This window comes from Hylobates moloch, unplaced genomic scaffold, assembly GCF_009828535.3.
Source record: "Hylobates moloch isolate HMO894 unplaced genomic scaffold, HMol_V3 SCAFFOLD_11, whole genome shotgun sequence".
Classification (NCBI taxonomy): domain Eukaryota; kingdom Metazoa; phylum Chordata; class Mammalia; order Primates; family Hylobatidae; genus Hylobates; species Hylobates moloch.
Genome location: NW_026652286.1, coordinates 87,970,358 through 87,987,558, shown reverse-complemented (window position 1 = coordinate 87,987,558; position 17,201 = coordinate 87,970,358). Strand labels below are relative to the sequence as shown.

The window sequence follows — 17,201 nt, the reverse complement described above, 5'->3', positions numbered from 1 at the left end:
AGGATGGGAGAGAGTAAGTGCTGGTACTGTGGTTTTGAGGCAGTGTGTGAGTCTGATTTTGCCTGATGATATCATTTGCTAAACATTATACTTTGTGTTGTTGTCACACAGATAAGCCTCAAGTGCATATTCAGATGACTTATCCTCTACAAGGCCTAACCCGGGAAGGGGACGCGCTTGAGTTAACATGTGAAGCCATCGGGAAGCCCCAGTAAGTTCTGAAGGCCAAGGTTGGCAGAGGGTCATGCGCAGTAAATGTCACAACACAGACATGTGCATTCACCAGTCCTTGGCCTGTCACCTGTCTCCTGCTGCAAAGGATGGATGGTTTTTCAGGAACTAAAGAATATTCAGTGAGAGGGGAAATAAATATCCATAGTTCTTAATGGTCAGGACTGGGAGAAAAATTAAATGCCCACTAAGATTGAAATCTCAGCTAATTCTATTTTATTATCATCAACATGATTGTCAGGACTATTTTCTCTCTCACACACAAAAATAATCCTAATAAATTCTTGGTGTCCCTACAATCTAATGATATATCTGCCACCTTTTGTGTTAATGTCTAAGCTGCTAGAAAGATGGTTTTAAGACTTACGTTAAGCTGCTATGTTTAGGGCCAGCTGTAGGCAAATGAATTTGCCCTACCTTTAATTTTGCATCTTCTTCCCTCAAAGAAAAGTGTCATTCATACTTGACTCCCAGAAATATTTTTGTTAGTAAGGAAAAGCTCAGGAACTTTTCTTAAGGAGGACATATATGCCACTTCATAAGAGAAAAAGAAGAAACAACTAAGACTCTTATTTTATTGAAAGTATAAAGGAGCCACTTGAGTTGCCCTGTGAAATGATCCAAAGTGAATTAGAGGAACTACATATATCATCACTAATAGAACAAAAAAAGCCACACAGTGGTACCACTTTAACTATTATTCAGTTTACTTAGTGGGCAGGGGACACTTCTTTTGTGTTTCTAGTAAAGATTGTTTTTAACTGTTTCTTAGGGGAATAAACCAAGTTGAGGATTCATGAAATGGAATAATAGGTCAATGTTGGGATTAAGGACACTCAAACTTTAGCAGTACCCAACAAAAAACAGCATTGAGCTCCCTCTGCTGTCCCCGTAGTATGATTTTTTTTTTTTTCCCTCAAAGAGTTTTGCTAGCCAGCATCATCACAGTTTTCATATAAAGAATTCAGAGCATCTTAACAAAGCTTCCCCAGAAATCTCTGGAAAGAAGCCTCCCTATTTTACCTAAGGAGTGATCTATGACAAGAGACCAGAAAGCCAAAGGGGGCTCTGGCTGCTGTTGGTTCTCTCTTCTCATTTCAGCCCTCCCTATCTTTGTGCTTACCTCTCCATGTGCTGGAATTTCCTTCCCTCTGTGCTAACCATGTGGAGTTTTAAATGACCTTTAGGAGGTGGAAAGTGGTCTTGGTTCAGTTTCACTTTCCCTCTGGTGTTCCCAAGTTATTTGGTTTGGAATGCTTCAAGCTTCAGCAGAGTGATCTTCTTCTCTTTTGAGCACTGCCAAAGATTCAGATCTTTCTTTTTGTAAACAGTTTGAATTATTCCCTAATTAGCAGCTTTCTTCCAAAATAATCTAATGGAGGAAGAAAAAAAAATTCTCAGAGGCCTCTTGCCGCTTGCAATACCCGTGCTCGGCCACATTAACCACAGTTACAGTCTATGGCTTGCTAACCTATACTTTGTTTTTGTATTTTTCCCCTGAAGAAGGTACTGCGTTCAATTGAATGTGCCACGGGGACAGTAAATTACATGTTTCCTTCAGGACATTTATGCCAGAGAAGGGATTTGTTTGTTCCTTTCAAATAGGAACTAGTATATGGTTGTGTGAGCAAGCTCACATTACTCCACTGCTATCCCTTCTAGCATATTACCTATTTATTTTCTCAAGAAATTGCATACAATAAAAATGGTAATTTAACTTGCCATTAAATGTTGTGAATATTCTCAGCACTTAACCCCTACTGATCGTTTCAGCTGTCAAGCAGCAGGACATTAGGTCTGATTGCCAGGCAGGCCCATTTGCCATTGCCTACAAGGAGGACATATGCAGTACTAATTTTTAAATAATTTACTGGGTTGTGATGACAAACCCATGTGTAATTAAAGAAAAATTGTAACTTCACATCCCATTTGAAAATTGGAATGCTACTTGACAGGGCTAACTTGAGGATCCGTTCGTCATTAAGCATGGGTCTCTTGTCGTGTCACTGCTCCTAGAGGCAGCTGTAGGAACTGGAAGGAAGTCACTTGTGCGCTGGATCTCTGTTGTCCTTCCTTCAAAATGAAAGTTTTCAGGCACAATTCTAACTGGCCTCAACTTTATAGGAGGTTGAGGGAAGCGCCTTGAAGAATGGAAGTTTTCAAAAGATACTTGGTGTGTATGCATTTTTAGCTTTGGCAAATCTTACGAAATTTGCTTTTTCCTGATGGATACAAATGTGGCACTTTAAATCACTAAAACAAACTTGTCTCTGATGAGCAAATGCCCTGGGCCCTAAGGGATCCATGTGGAATGCATTCTGTGGTGATTAGCCTGAGAGCCCTACCCACGAGCTTGGGGGACTGCAGGTGCACACACAGGGAAAGTTCTCACAATATGCAGGCCTTCGAGAGCCAGTAAAGAAGGCAGTTTGCCAAGGAACAGATAGACATGGTGGACTAGGGCATCAGAGACAGGAGTGGCATTCTGGGTAGGGGAAGGCAGGTTATGGGGAGGGGTTAAAGGGAAGAGGAAATGATTACATCTTTCCAGAATCAAAGGTGGTTTTTCAAACAGAGGCCCAAGAAAAGCACTTTTCATATATAAAAGTCCATTCCTTTTGGTGAAACTCAAAATCCATTTAAATATCACAAGAGGCTTCTAAACAAGTCCTGGTGTGTTAGTAACCATCAGATGAATGCATGTATCACTAGCCAAGAACTTGATTTCTTTCCTAATTAATGAGATGTTAACAATGGGTGAGCTCTGTCCTGCCTGAATTGGTGTGAAACCACACAGCAGGGCATAAAAATAGGGCACACTGTTTTATTTGTTGATTTGTCGAAGATGAATTGGAAATAATGAGACTCCTGCTTGTGGTCTGTTCAAAGTTGTTCAACACCTGATCATGTTTAAAAGAAAAACAATTGTATACCAAACAGATTTTTGGAGACTTCACAGTTGTAATTCTGTGAACTTAAAATATCTCCAGTAGATCCTCATTAATTGTGTCACCCCGCATGTGATTCATTTAATGCATGGGTGAGCAGTTTGATGCAATGGGAAATGATAATGTGACTTGTCTTCCTCCCCTTCCCCCTGCAGGCCTGTGATGGTAACTTGGGTGAGAGTCGATGATGAAATGCCTCAGCACGCCGTACTGTCTGGGCCCAACCTGTTCATCAATAACCTAAACAAAACAGATAATGGTACATACCGCTGTGAAGCTTCAAACGTAGTGGGGAAAGCTCACTCGGATTATATGCTGTATGTATACGGTACGTGAGAAGATAAAATGCTCCTCTACTAGAGTCAGTCACATGGAGCTGCTACTTGTGATTTACTCCCAAAGCTTTTGGTCAAGTTGAAAATCAAAAACCAGTTGGTTTCCTTCTAGAACTTAAAGAAGCCTGGCCTGAGGTGGACCCTAGTGTCTCCACCTGGGATAGTGACTTTTCTTCTCTCCCTCTAATCGTGGGTGTTTCTACTAGATCACAGTCTTTGGTCGTGCTGAGAAGGAAAGCTGTGTCCTCAGGCACAAGCCATGGAGATTATGTTAGAAGTAATGACTGAAACATTCAACCTTACCAATTAGTGGCTTTTCAGCTCAGAAAGTTTATTCCCAGTGGTATCTTCCTGTGATACCTGGGCTAGCTTTCTCCTGCTTTGATGAGCAGAACTACTCTATTTTCAGCATGAAGCTATTAAATTCCAAAAGAGGTTGTAAGCCAGTAAATACTCAGAACAAATACAAGGTCCTTTGTAGCTACATGAACCACCTGTAGCTACTGCTTCGGAACAAAAGCTTTTTAAAAAAGTGTGTCTGTTTTGTTAATATCATTTTAAAGGATTATTAAAACATGAATTTTATTCTCTAGTCAACAGATGTTTATTGAGCATCTACTACATTTCAGGCATCTTAAACTTACTTCCTGTTTATAACTTACTGTTGATTTTGCAAATGGTGAATATTTTCTATTTAGTTGAGATGTGCACCTCCTCTCTAGTTTTATAATATCAAATTAAGTCTCTTCTGTTCAATTGAAGCCTCATATGCCAAAAGATGGCCACGAACTGACATGACAAAGAATGAGTAACCAGAGGCATCGGCATTTCAATGTGTCATAAATATTTGAATATGTGTGTGTGTGAAGGGGGCATTTTTTTCTTCATGTTAGCAGTGTAAATAATCCAAGTATATAAATGTTTAGATACACATAAATTATACCTATGAAATATCCACACCACAGTGTCTTAGAACCAGGGTACTTTCCTTATGAAGAAAATAGGAGTGGCAGTCTTTTTAATCAAATAGAAGCATGCTTTACACCATATCTGCATGGATATTAAAATATAATCCTTAGCCTATACCTGAGGTTTTTTTCCTAGCATAATGCAAAATTAAAAGATCACATCTAATCACCTTATTTGTAGACTTCTAAGTATGTTTTATCTTTACGCACTACCAGTGTTGTCTGTGGTTGTATTATGTCTGTTCACACATAATAACATTAATTCTCCCAGTAGTTAAGGAAATCCACATGAAGCAAACAGCTTTTCTACGTAGGTGAGAGGGGACACAGCATGGCCCATTTTCAGCTGGCGATTTGCAGAGCCACCTCTTTCCACAGACTGCTTGGTGGGGGTGAAAAGTACATTCCTCCCTTTTTCTGCCTGTGCTCTCTTCACAGAAGGGCCTGTGCCTCATGGGAGTCCCCGACATTGCTGTTGCCCGGATTTACTGGCTTTCAGTCCAGCTCTTTACAAACTGCAGATTATAAAAAGCAGTGACAAATTTCCATTAGTCCGTTATGTGATTCCTTGACTCAGAACACTAAATTATCTGGAAAAACAGTTTTGATTTATTGTATGTACTGCCCCTACATTTCAAGAGAAGAAATATTTTGTGGGTTTGATGGACAGATATATTTGAATAATTTTGTTTAGTAGTTTATAGCTAGCATTTATTTAGTGCTCACTTTATTTATACCATGCCCTATGGTAACGATTTTACATGCATGGTCTCCTTTAATCTCCACAATAACACCAGGAGGCAGGCATTATCATGATCCCATTTTACAGATGATAAACTGAAGCTCAGAAAGGTCGTACAGTTTTCCCCAACTTCACCAGGTTTCTAAATGTGTTTTAGAACCAAAATACTTTGGCTCTAAAGTCCACAACAAAGTTTGTCGGTCTTTGTGTATTCTCTTATTCTCACTGCTTTCCAATAGAACAATCCCCTTCAATATGAGATGATCCTTTTAGAATTAACTGTCTGGGCCAGAGTGCATTATTTGAAAGCCAAGAAATATAGGGATCCACCTGTTTAAGGCAGACACAACTACATACACATGTCTCCCTAATCCAAGATGGTACACCTATCCTTGTCTAGGGATTTACTAGATCTGTAATATACTACCTACCTCCCCTAATCAGTCCTAGTAACAATACTTGGGATGACAGATGAGAATGTTAGCCTAAGGTATTACTAGTCTATTAACAAAATACTCTAGCAGTTTGGGAAGGTGTTGAGTAGATTTTCTTTCCAAAGCTGATTTGTTGTATTACTACTATAATTTTGGAAGTATTTTATGAACTAAAAGTTAGCAAGCCCCCATAAAGTTTAACTCTCTGGAAGCAACTTCTACACATGAAGAATCTAGCTGGTTAGTGCCTGAGCCCCAATTGGTTTTGTTCTTTTAGCCTCTACGTGTCAAACACAGCTCATTAACTCCAACTCTGTACTTTCTTAAATAGTGACCTCACATTGCTAGAAATGATCTAACCACTGAGGTTATTATACCTGTTAAAGGAATCTAATTCTTTCAGGTCACTTTAACCAGATGTGAAGGACAACAGTTGCCCCAGTCATGATAAAGATAATTGAAAGTGTGTGATTTGCACAAAATGGGAGGGACTGATGACCTTTCTCTGAAGTCTGTGCCTTCATTAGTCAGGTCCACTCCTTGGTTCATAATCATATTTTCAAATCACCTTCAGATCTACTCTTATTGTATTGTGAACATCACACACTTTATGTCAATACTTTTAGAATAGGTGCAGAAATAGGATTATAGGCCAGGCATAGTGGCTCGTGCCTGTAATCCCGGCACTTTGGGAGGCCGAGGTGGGCAGATCACAAGGTCAAGAGTTTGAGACCAGCCTGGCCAATATGGTGAAACCCCATCTCTACTAAAAAAAAAAAAAAAAAAATTACAAAAATTAGCCGGGTGTGGTGGCGCATGCCTATAGTCCCAGCTACTCGGGAGGCTGAGGCAGAAGAATTGCTTGAACCCGGGAAGTGGAGATTGCGGTGAGCTGAGATCATGCCACTGCACTCCAGCCTGGGCAACAAAGCAAGACTCTGTCTAAAAAAAAAAAAAAAAAAAAAAAAAAAATAGGATTATAGTATATCAGGGGAACTCTCCCAGGAACAAATGTTTCTTTTCAGTGGTAGATATAGTAATTCAAGCAAAACAGAAAAATCACATTAACTGACCCTGTGCTGGGCAGCAGGCACCTCTCTGGATATAGTTTATTTGTGTAGTGGAGGGAGCGGGACGTCTTTAGTGCTGGGCTCAGGGGTCAGTGCACTTGGTTCATTTATATCTGCACTGGCACCTGCAGCAGGTGTGTAGGTACATCCAAATGAGTTTCCAGGTCACAAAATGCTTCCCCACCTGTGGCCTCCATAAAAAGTGTGAAGGAGCAAGACTGAACATATGGCCTGAGTCACTGCATTTCTCATTCTGCCTTTCTTTTAAAAAGGTAGTTTAAAATCACTAACTTAACCATTTTTACTTCTTGGAGGAGAATGAGATTTTTTTTAAACGACATCGTTTTTTGGACTCATGTGAGGCTGCTTTAAATGAAAGTGTAAACTGCTTGCATCCCCAACTTAAAGGAAGGGAGCCTCCCATCGAACAGAACAGTTGATTCTTCTCTGTTAATTTCATCCAAGTGTGTTTGTGTGAGAGAAGCAATTTGTGAGGAAAATTAAAACTTCAGATTGTTGATCGATGGTAGGAATCATTTTAAGTAGACTTTGCAATCAAGCACCAAAATAATATTTTTATAAACTTTTGGGAAGTTGCACCAAGCCCAATAAAGGTGCAGTATATAATTAAAGTTTTGATGTATTAATTAGACAATCTGAGAGCTCACTTGAAGATAAAAGGACACCAGATGTGTCAGGGAGAAAAAGTTGATGTGCTTTAGATAAAATTTAAAATCAAAAGCTTTCAAATCATCTTATGCTCTATTATAGCAGAATGATTGCTTAGTTCAAAGTCTTGCTGACAATTTAACACATTCAGTTTGATCATTTGGGCTTAGTTTTTTTTTTCTCTTTCATATTTGCCCTTCCCTTGTCTCCAAATAATTTTTGAGATGATAGAAGAATATACAGTATATCAAATATCCGACAGAGGGTTCCCTATCAGGTTCCTGGCTTTGAAGGTCGAGTCTCATTTATATTTAGTTCTCTTGTTTACAAGATGGAAAACATTCTTTCAGTTTTATCACTGTAGTCTACTTAGGTCAAGCTTTTAATATGAGCAAAGGCAACTTATTAATATTTATAAGTTGTAAAATTTATTGACTTTTAAAAAATAAAATCTCAGTAAAATCTCACATGCCTGGAACTTGATATTTAGTGGTGACATTCTCTCTTCTTTGTATTTATTATGAGTATAGAAGTAGTTTTACTTCCTGCTGGGTTGTATTGATGGAGAATAATGAAGTTAACAGTCACAGAGAGCAAGTGTGCAGGGGCACACTCATCCTTGGCTGATATGAGCCCCCTAATAGAGCAGCGCCACCTCCTCCTCCTCCTTCCTCCCATCTGTAAAAGCTGAAACGAAATGACAACCATTGTACCCTCTTGGTACTGAGTTGATTTAACCTCACCTTTGGAATCTGGTGGGGAAGAGGGGTGTCGTATGTTTTGATTTTTCCTCCCCTCTCTTCACATCTCCTCATCCCTAATTCACTTCATTAATGAAAATTCTCTTTTCTTCTTTTCTCAGCTCTTCCAACTCAGGCTTTGGGATATAATTACAAGACATAAATCTTGCAGGGAAAGAACTTTTGGTTTTAAAGGGGGAAGCCATCAAACAAACATCTCAATGTCCTCATGCCTTTGCTTTGTCATTACTGGTCATTGTTGTGTTCAGCATTGTGGGTTTGATTTTCCTTTTTTTTTCTATCCAGATCCCCCCACAACTATCCCTCCTCCCACAACAACCACCACCACCACCACCACCACCACCACCACCACCATCCTTACCATCATCACAGGTATGGTACCTTCATTACCATTGAAAATGTCCTGAATGTATATTGTCTTTCTGGTATGTATAAAAAGAAGCCGAAAAGTTCCCTTTAAATCCTTGGAATTTAATTGTTCCTTTATTTTGGAACTCTAATGACATTAGATACTATGTTCTTAAGTTGAATCTTAAGGACCTCAGAAACATCCAAGCATTTAACAGTACGTCAGATATTTTGCAGCTTATGCATAAAAGAATTCTTTTTTAAGCATCACTATTCAAAGCAAAATGCTAGGGAAAATGGCAGCTGGCTACTAGAGAAAACGCCTATAGCTTCTGCTTAGCCATGTTTGATGAAATGGTAAGTACTGTGGCTTTCAATCTTGTCTCTGTCTTAGTTTCATCTCAGTCCATGTAAGGGAAAATATACACACCTAACTTCAATGTGCCTATTTGGGCCATGCTACTAAATGCATAGTCATCCTTCCTGCTCCAGAGAGTACCCGCTGACAGTGTTACTACCTGTTTGTGTTGCCTAGGTAGTCACAAGAGATCAGAGGGAGTCACTGTCTTTTCCATGCTGAGCACTCGTGTGCCCCTCCCTGCCCTCGGTCACATATTGGAGGAGTGGAAGAGGCAGCCACTGTGGTTCTAACTCTGCGGCTTTATCTTTTTGGACTGTCTGAAACTCTTATTCAGCATGAGTTTTACTGTCTCTTGTTTCTGTCACTGAGGGAGGTGGCATGCCATCCAGCCCTTCCTGGCATCCAGTGGCTCTCTCATACTGCTTGATGTGGCTTGTCTGGGAGCCATGGGGTCTCTTCTGCCTACCTAAGTAGGAAAGCTTCTGGCCACACTATGTCCACTTGACATGAAGGATTTCCCTAGATAAGGCCTTCCCAACCTGTGTTTACAGGGACTTACCCCAAAAACATGTGAAAGTAATTATTCTGTGAGAAAAAAAATATCTCTTGAAAGAGTAACTTTTCTGCTGCATTTTGTTAGCTGGTGAGACTGCAAGGTATCTGAACTGTGTGCCCTGGTACCCAACTCTGTCTCTATACTTCTTTATGAACACTGAGTATTTTACTCCCCACCCTTCATGGTCAGCTCCTTTTTAGCACCCTAGATATCATTGCTATCCTTTTCATTGACATGCTAGAGACATTTCCAATTTTCATGGGAGTCAATAAGATAGAGATGATGAAAATTCAAAGTGTTCAAAGAAAGAGGAGGCCTCATCAGTTGATAGAATATACAACAGATTGTCTAATCTCAGTTTTCTTCACTTTTCTACCCATTACAGTGGAAAAAGAGAACCCTTAAGGAAGCCAGTGCTTCTCAACATTGGTTACAAAACCATCGGTGCCAGCACTTAATTTAAAATCTTCTGAAAATCCATCAGTTGGTTTTCATGTCTCACTCTAAATTCAGCTCCAACCAGGCTGCTTCCTAGATTCTTGTCTGTGTGTGTTTCTGTTTTGGCTCTTTGTTACTTCCTTCTGTAAACTTAAGTAAACTCAGTTTGTGGACCTAGTGAATTGATTCTTTCCATTTTCTATACCATTCACCAGCATATCAAAGATGCTTCTTCCTAACTCTGATTTCCAGAGTAACCGTGCTATCAACTTTTCATACTAAGAACTAGGTTTTTACCTTTTCACATTTCTCTCCTCCTACCCAGTTCGTAAGCCAAATTAGACTCGTACTCTTGTGAAGTGCCGTTTAGATATTAGTGTGAAATATATTGCCTAATTCTCCATTGCCCTACATATATTAACCCTTTAAGAAAATATATCAGCAGTCTATTTTATCTTTGCAGAACTTGCCCAGGTATGAGCCAGCATTTATTACCACTCATTCTAGAAGGTGCCAGCTAGGTAGCTATCCAGGTTTACGTTTTAAGGCAGTCGAGACCTTATTCACGTGGTATATAAACACCACATTTCTCTTTTATATGGAACAACACTTTTCATTTGCAGCTGGCCTTCTCACTAGCTTATACTTTTTTTTTTTAAGACCTTTCTTAGCACTCGCTGAACTCCTCCCCCCTCACAATCAATCTCAACAACTCAGCAGAGTCGCTTCAGTTCACAGCTCTTAATCCTTCACTCCAGACTGAAGCTAATCTTATGTCCTCAAACAGCTACAACTCACTGTTATCACAGTTCCGACTGCAGAGACTCCATTTAAGAGGAAATTTAAAAAATAAACAATGCTCTATTTCTGTCCACATCAAAGGTACCTCTAACAGAAACTTGTCTTTGCTTCTGTCTCTCTGCTACTGGCCTCTCAGCTCAAGGTAATGTAAGATGATCTCATAGATGCACTTTAGCCTCTTGATGTTAGCAGTTGAGTCCTCCCTGCACACAAAACACATTTGTGGTAATGAATGCCCAGAATCTCACTGGCACACCCAAGAGTAGTTAAACTAAAATTGCTACTAACACAACATTGTAGAATTTGTTGCCTTAATGGATGTGATCTTCTAGGCTTACTGTGTCTTAACAAGCAGTCTTATATATATTTATCTTGCCCAGAAAGTACACTTGTAGAATTTAACATTTGCTCCTTTCTCCAAACAGATTAAAGGTTATGCAGCTGAATGATTCCGTGTCCCATTTTAAAGGTCCAGGCTATCCCCTAGATTTAGATTAGTTCCTAAAAAATCTTCCAGACTGAATCCTGACAAATGGATAGCTAAATTAATTTCCACTCCTCTTCTCTCTTGCACTGTTTGGTACATTACAGCCACCATTAGCCTTAAAAGCTGCAACAGCCAAATTCAGTGACAGTAACATAAAGCCTGAGCTTAAAAAAAAAAAAAAAAAAGAAGAGGAAGTCCACAGTCATCTATTTCTTTTCTCCCAGTCAAATGCAATAACTGAAACCCATTCCCTAGGTCAGGGTTTCATTACAAGAAAAATGTACACATGCAATAGAAAAATATTTTTAAACCCGAGAAGTCATAGTTGATTTCTGATTTCTCTGAAAGGAAGTGTTCCAGTGTTATCTTTTATCTTCCATAACCAGGATAATCAAATTGTTCCCCTTGTTAGGAAGGCAGACTGGCATTCTGTTCTGAGTCACCTGACTTCCTTGAAACATGTTAAAGCTTCATCGTGGAGACCCTTCAAGGAGAAGAATTATAAGCCAAATCTGACTCTGCTTTGCCCACCCAGAATCATACCCCTCACGGATGGGAGCACAGGGCGTTTTCTGCCTCCTGCTTACCCTACACGGAGCAGGTCTGGAGAGTTACACGTGAAGACACACATCTAAGCGTGGCCTTATCTAGGGAGAAATTTTTGTAGTCTCTAAAGTACTGAAAGGAATACCAACAGTCCCTGATTTATGATAGTTCATCTTACAGTTTTTTGACTTTAGGATGGTCTAAAAGCAATACGTATTCGACAGAAACTGTACCCATACAGCCTTTCCCTTTCAGTACAGTATTCAATAAATTCCATAAGATCTTCAACACCTTATAAAATAGGCTTTGTATTCGATGGTTTTACCCAACTATAGGCTAATGTAAGTGTCCTGTGCACGTTTAAGGGAGGCTATGCTAAGCTGTGATGTTTGGTAGTTTAGGTGTATCAGATGGATTTCCAGCTTACAATGTTTTCAACTTAGGGTGGGTTGATTGGGACATAGCCCCATTGAAAGTCAAGGAGCATCTGTATTTGATGTCAACTTGCCATATCAACTTGTTGTGGCTTTAAAACCATTAAGCCGTTACAGGATCATTAAAATTTTTTTCCAACTGTAAAACAGTTTTAGATTGGGAGCCATTCAGAGCCTCACTATGATTTGCCACGAGGTTCATTGGAGTCTGTTTTCTTTCCTGTATATTGATATTCTGACCATATATTTCTGTTTCAACTATTGCTATTGGCAAGCCCCTGTTCCTTTTTTTTATTGTGTCAAATTGTCCATGTGGTTTCATTCATGAAGATACATGCTGTCTTATGGAAGCATAAATTGCATAATTTAAATTGCCCCTGGAATCCTTTGTGAAAAGATGGAGACAGCCAGCCATTACCCCGGGTAAGAGTCCTTCACACAGATTCCTGTCAAAAACTAGAATAGAAGAAAAACCTGATGCCATGCTGGGGTGGCGGGGGGAGGTGGGGGAGTGTGAGTCAGTAGGGAGTGTTTGTTCTGTCTTGTTTTTAACTTTCTTTGTAATTAGTTGACTTTGTGTGTTAGGTGTACATAAACTTACTCATTTCTCTGATAGTGTTAGCCCCTGTCTTCCAGTTAGATCAAACTTTTTCCTGTAATCATCTCAGGAAAACATGTTGTGTTTCCCTTCCTAGTTAGCGTTGCTGTTGTTTCGTTTCTACCTGGTTGTGCCTTGAGTTAGATGCTTGATGAGGAATATCATAGAAAGGACTCCACACTCAGTTTTAAATACCCTTAGCAACTTACAGAGAAAATTCAGGCTGGGAGGAGTTCAACCTGGAGGTCGCACTATACATGTGACTGTCATAAATTAAAAAATTAAAACCACCTTAGAATAAGAAATGAATAGCTATAGGGCCAAATTCTGAAACACATTAAAAAATCCTTTCATAAGAATGAAGTAGGTCATTTCTAAATGAGTTTTCCTCTTTTTAAAAGTATGTACCCAATTGAATATTTTGTGTTCCTAGGAAAAGAAAATAGCCAGGCTTTTCTTATTGGTATCTAAGTACTCAAAAACCAATATAGCTTGTAGCAAATGATTCCTACCCCCAGGCCCACATTATTATTTTTGGCTTTCATTGTCTGAAATCATAAGCTTTTGTTATGTGTAATGTGGATTGGATCACATAAATAAAGAAGGTGGGTATAGCCTTTATCCTTCAGTGATATTTATAGAATATGCCCAAGTGGGGAAACTTGACACCAGAGCACATGTTTTTAGTTCCTTAGGTACAAAGCAAAGAGGCACACCTGTCCTTAAGACTGAATCTATGTCATGACCATCTAAATGATGATAGAGAGCTTTCCTCCAAATAGAGCTGGCTATTCCCCAGGGTCTTAGCCTAATGAATCCTACTCTTTGCTATTGATATTTGCATGGTTCAAGAGCTGGTCTGCTTTTAGTTATGCACTCAACAAATACTGAGTGCCCATAATATGTACAGCACGATGCTAGTGCTTACGGAGACAAAATGCTCCTTAAACCCCTTATCATGTGGTTGCGAGAACAGGTTACACACACTGGAACCCAATAAGAGATCCTGTGCAATTGGGGTGATTCAATGGCACAGGCAGAAGGTGCCATAGATGCTGAGGAGAGTGTCATAGTGGACTTTGGTCTGTGCCATCAAAGAAGGGACAAAATGTGGATAAGAAAGGATGGCATTTTGGAAGTTACGCATGATGGTCCAATGTTACTTCAAGCATCTATCTTCAATGTGTGTTTATTTTGCATGTATTTATGTTCCAGGCATAGATTAGGCCACTCTTGCTAGGAAATACACATCTTCATCCTAGAATGTTTACTAAATTGCCTCTTTTTCTAGAGTTGACATCTACTTCATTAAGATTATTTTTCATTCAGCATTTATTGAATATTCATCAAGTGTTATTGATATGCCAGTATGCCTAGTGACAAGAATATTTTGGGGGCACTAGTAAGTACTCATGAGCCACCTTTTACATAATAAGCCACCTTTTCAAGTTTTTACTCCAAAAAGTATGTGTCCATTTTTCTTCATACTGTCTTAAGTGTCTACATTTTTTTTTTCTGATGATTGTAAACCTGTTACAAATAACAACATAGCTAACCAGCTTTTGACCTATATTGATTTAGGAGGGAATGAGAAAAGACTTGAATACTACAGTGATGGAGGCCACCTGACCCCACATTTTTTTAAAAAATGAATGAGACATGTGATGCGAATGGAAAAGTTTTTAATGCCTCTATCATAATTTCAATAACTTCATGCTCTTTATTTTAAAAATAATCCTGGAGATAAAGATGTGACATGTTTTCATACTAAAGACCTATCAACAATGCAAACAAATAGTACTGTGAATACAGGTTTCCCGGAATTAAAAAGTGATGTTTAGAGCTATCTTGGTAGTGAAAAATAAAAGACTTGACTGGAAGGACCCAGCCCTCCCATACCTAACACAAAATTTGCCAAGACTTAAAAATGTGCTACAACTTATAGAGAGCCTCTTTCTTGTCTCCGTCACTACCCTCATGGCAACACCCTCTTCTTTTCCTTCCCTCCCCTCTGCCTTCCTCTTATCTGTACCCCTTTCCACTGAGCATTGACATACAACATGATATAGGAATTGTTTTTCTTGTTAAATGAAACCACTATACAGATTCCTATTATTTTGCAGAACATCTGGTTTGCAAATGAAAAGATCTCAGGGGCACAACAGCACTAGTGAACAATTCTGAAGAAGCTTTTAACAAAACTTGAAATTGCATATCCAAAAAAAAATCATCCCCCGTTGCTGCTGTTTTGTAGCACGCAATCTCTTCACTCACAGGGGAGGTGACTTTCACAAGGAAGAGAGCTCTATCCTGGCTCTCCTATTTTGGCCTTTTAGTTTTTGTTCTGTTCCTATCCACTTCTCCCATCCTTAAGACAGGGGAGTTTGATTAAAACATAACATTGATGGAAAGAAAATCAGCCAGGAAACCAGGAGAAAATAAATTCCAGAGTTTAATTTTCCAGCAGTTATTTTTGTTTTCGATCGAGTTCAAATAACTTGAAAGAGAAGGAAAAAAAAAAAACCACCATATATTTAATATATATTGGCCAGCACAGCACAACTATGAAAATAAAATTGTCAGGGGAATTCCTTGCCTGCCCTAGTGTCTAGATTTAAAGCACCTCCATAACACAAACTGAAGGGGAATTCAATTAAGAAAACCCATTGGCTTCTTATTGACTTTAGTTAAGAAAATAAACTGGGAGAAAGTGTATTAAAATATGTCTAACTGCTTAGTATGCTTTCATTTAGGCTTATGACAATCAAAAATGAGAGAATTTAAATTTTTTACAATTAAGTTCTGGTTTTGAGTAGATTGTGGGTTATCACACCGTGCATTTTTTTAATGTACACCTTACTCAAACACACCCTAAAATGCAGGCTTGCAGTCTGCGCATTGTAAAGCAGGAGCACCACAGATCAATTGGGGGAAAAAATATTTAAGGTTGTGAATTTAATTTTGTTCTAGGATTTTCATTTTCATTTATGGCACCCGTTGTGTTTGAGACCATGGACCATTTTATGGATTAGTTTTAAACCCCCAGTCTGTCACACTCAATGAACAATTCTAAGTTGGAGAGAATCCATATGAAAGGATTAGAATGTGCCACAGTGGAGCTTACACATGACTGTTTCAACTAAATATTGCCCAGCTGCCTCTCCTGCAGTAATTTTTTTTTTTTTTTTTTGCTACTTAGTTAAATTGCTAGTGTCTCTAATTTCACACATTGTCAGAGCTTTTTTTATTTTGTAAATATACTGCAACAATAAATGTATGTGATGTTTCATTTATTCAAAATGGGGTCTAATAAACTGTAGGACTAGGAGACTAAGAGAAGTCAATTTTGAGTAGAACGTGCGTCTTTCAAATAATAGTGCTGGGCCCTTCTTTGGATACCTTGTTTGACTGTACTCATAAAATAGCCAGAGAGTGACTGTTAAGACCATACACACTTACTGGGTTTTCAAGAAGATGGGATTGTTTTTTCTTGGCCATATAATAGAAATGTACAATAAATTTGCTCTCTTTGTAATTAAAATTAAAATAAGAGACAGTAGCTCAGCTAGGCCTTTTAAATGTCTATATAACCCAACACCACCATAAGTGCAGCTCAATTTTTTGTGACCTGTTTTTCTCATAGGCTAGCTCAAAGATTTTGTTTTTTAAGGCAGCATCAAGATGAGGTTTCAAAAAGGCTTTGTTAGGGCAATTAGACATTTTCATTTTACAAGCTGATTACAGCATTTATCATTTATATTGAAATTTTACTGTTTGCATTTTGCCTGTACACTTAGAATGTTACCCAACAATATGGTCACCGCACAAGTTGATTCTCAGGGTGTGTTTGCACATTTCTCCAGTTTTCTGATTAAGATACTCTAATAAATCCTGCCTCACAGAGTTGCACTCACTTCAGAGCCAGGGTGTCTGTGGTTTCTGCATGAAGTCATAACCCAATTATGAAGGAGAATTAGATTCTGTCATCGTGGTCTCCTGCAGGGAGCACAAAGTTACTTCTAAAGAATATTTTCTTAATTCTTTACTTGAAAATAACCTCTGTTCAAGTAGCATACCAGATGCTCTTAGAGAAATGGAGTCAGTGACTCCCCAGACACACCGTCAATCTTGCCCTGAACTTTGTAGCCAGCCTGTGTTTCTCCTGCAGTCTGCTACCCTGTTGCTGCTCATGGTTTTGCCATTTCCAGGTGCAGTAATCGTGTGTTTGACTTGAACATGTGTTTGCTGTTAACCATTTTAGAATGTGTTTTTTCTTCTCAACATCCCCCTTTCCTCCCCTTTTGGGTGCAGTTGATGGATTTCCCATCCCCAGAATGGGGGGTAAGCAAGATGCACTGTGGATTTTCCTTCATTTATTTTCTAGTACTCACCTAGGAGCAGACGCCTAGCTTCACTTGAATTTCATCTTAAAGCTGACATGATGTTGTGATGTAGGAAGACAGTAAATTGGGGT

General features: G+C 39.0%; 1 protein-coding gene across 6 annotated transcripts in view; it reads left to right on the top strand.

The window, feature by feature from the left end:
• Positions 1-17,201, top strand: part of CADM1 (cell adhesion molecule 1) — a 333,054-nt gene that overhangs the window by 289,205 nt on the left and 26,648 nt on the right. For 3 of the 6 annotated variants that reach the window (XM_058446432.1, XM_032167469.2, XM_032167468.2), the window contains exons 6-8: positions 112-211; positions 3,335-3,507; positions 8,444-8,530. In XM_058446432.1, coding sequence (XP_058302415.1) covers positions 112-211; positions 3,335-3,507; positions 8,444-8,530 — 360 coding nt within the window. The remainder of the gene's footprint in view (positions 1-111; positions 212-3,334; positions 3,508-8,443; positions 8,531-17,201) is intronic. The other 3 variants (XM_032167472.2, XM_032167471.2, XM_032167470.2) reach the window with 1 other exon arrangement.